This window comes from Penaeus monodon, chromosome 33, assembly GCF_015228065.2.
Source record: "Penaeus monodon isolate SGIC_2016 chromosome 33, NSTDA_Pmon_1, whole genome shotgun sequence".
NCBI classification, from domain to species: Eukaryota; Metazoa; Arthropoda; class Malacostraca; order Decapoda; family Penaeidae; genus Penaeus; species Penaeus monodon.
This window is the reverse complement of record NC_051418.1, coordinates 30,745,667-30,746,922: the sequence shown is the minus strand read 5'-3', so window position 1 is coordinate 30,746,922 and position 1,256 is coordinate 30,745,667. Positions and strand designations below refer to the sequence as shown.

Below are 1,256 nucleotides of genomic sequence, written 5' to 3'. Positions count from 1 at the left end.
AGCCTTTAATTTTGTTTTAGATCTAGAATTATACTCACATATTTAAAACAAGTTTGAAAGAGTGTTTATATTTATTTCATTTCAATCAGGATACACTTGCCATTTTGAAAATCAGGAAGTACTTGAAATCTCAAGGACTATTTTACTGAAGATTTATATGGTGTTGCAGAGGAACTTTTACACTGTGCGCAATTTGTCTTTAATTGAGATGGACCGGGATTAATGATGCATAACTTTCCAGGATGTGTTGAACCTCTTCTGCCAACTGGTGCTTGGGATGCTACACATTCATGAGAGTAAAATTCTTCATCGAGACATTAAGTCAAACAACATTCTGTTGGACAGATCGCATCGTGTTGTTAAGATTGGTGACTTTGGTATCTCAAAAATCCTGAGTAGGTAAAGTTCACACAAGAATGTAGAGTAGTAGGTCATTGACAAAAGAGGTGAAGGTTGTGAAAGGTTAGAATGAGGAGTCTAAAGAGGAAGAGAATGAGTGCAATTTTGTTCTTCAGTAGTTGCCTCCCTTTTCTCTTTTTATACATTTCCAATAAAGATGCTTGTATGGAGAATAGGGAAGTTTCACCAGTAATTTATTCTTTAGAGTTGTCCTAGTACTGTAAAATTGTATAAGGAAAATTGGTTATTATTACTGCTTACTGTAAATGCAATGGTACTTGACCAAAATGTAAAGATAAGAGATAGGAAGGTATTGTTAGATATTACTGTTGGTACTCCAGCATGTGTAGAGAAGATAAAAGTTGTTTTAGTTCCATCTTCCTAAAATCAGTACTTTTAGTACATAAATTTATCAGTGTAGGGCAATTTTAAAGTCTCAGAGTACAACCTTGCTTTTGAGTGTCAAGATAGATGAATGTCTTAACTGATTGCTTTGAAGTTTATGATGCATGATATATACATTTTTATAAACTTTCCCCCCACATATAATCAAAATTTCTCATTGCACAGTAAAAGCAAGGCACACACGGTTGTGGGAACCCCATGTTACCTGAGCCCAGAGCTGTGTCAGGAGAAGCCCTATAACCAGAAGAGTGATATTTGGGCCCTCGGTTGTGTCCTTTATGAAATGCTGACTTTGAAAAGAGCTTTTGAAGCTGAAGTAAGATCAGATTTTTAATTGGATCATTCATTTCTTTTATTGTATGATGTGATGCTGATGTATGCAAACTCAAGATAATATGATAACAATGTGTATTTGGAGTATGTGTTATACGTTTTAAAAGGCAAGGTGAATG

At 34.8% G+C, this 1,256-nt stretch overlaps 1 protein-coding gene across 1 annotated transcript in view; it reads left to right on the top strand.

Moving 5' to 3' along the window:
* LOC119594332 (serine/threonine-protein kinase Nek8-like) overlaps positions 1-1,256 on the top strand; it is a 1,640-nt gene extending 384 nt beyond the window's left edge. The window contains exons 4-5 of the mRNA XM_037943390.1: positions 242-399; positions 970-1,256. Of these exons, the coding sequence (XP_037799318.1) occupies positions 242-399; positions 970-1,138 (327 nt within the window). The 3' untranslated portion in view covers positions 1,139-1,256. The remainder of the gene's footprint in view (positions 1-241; positions 400-969) is intronic.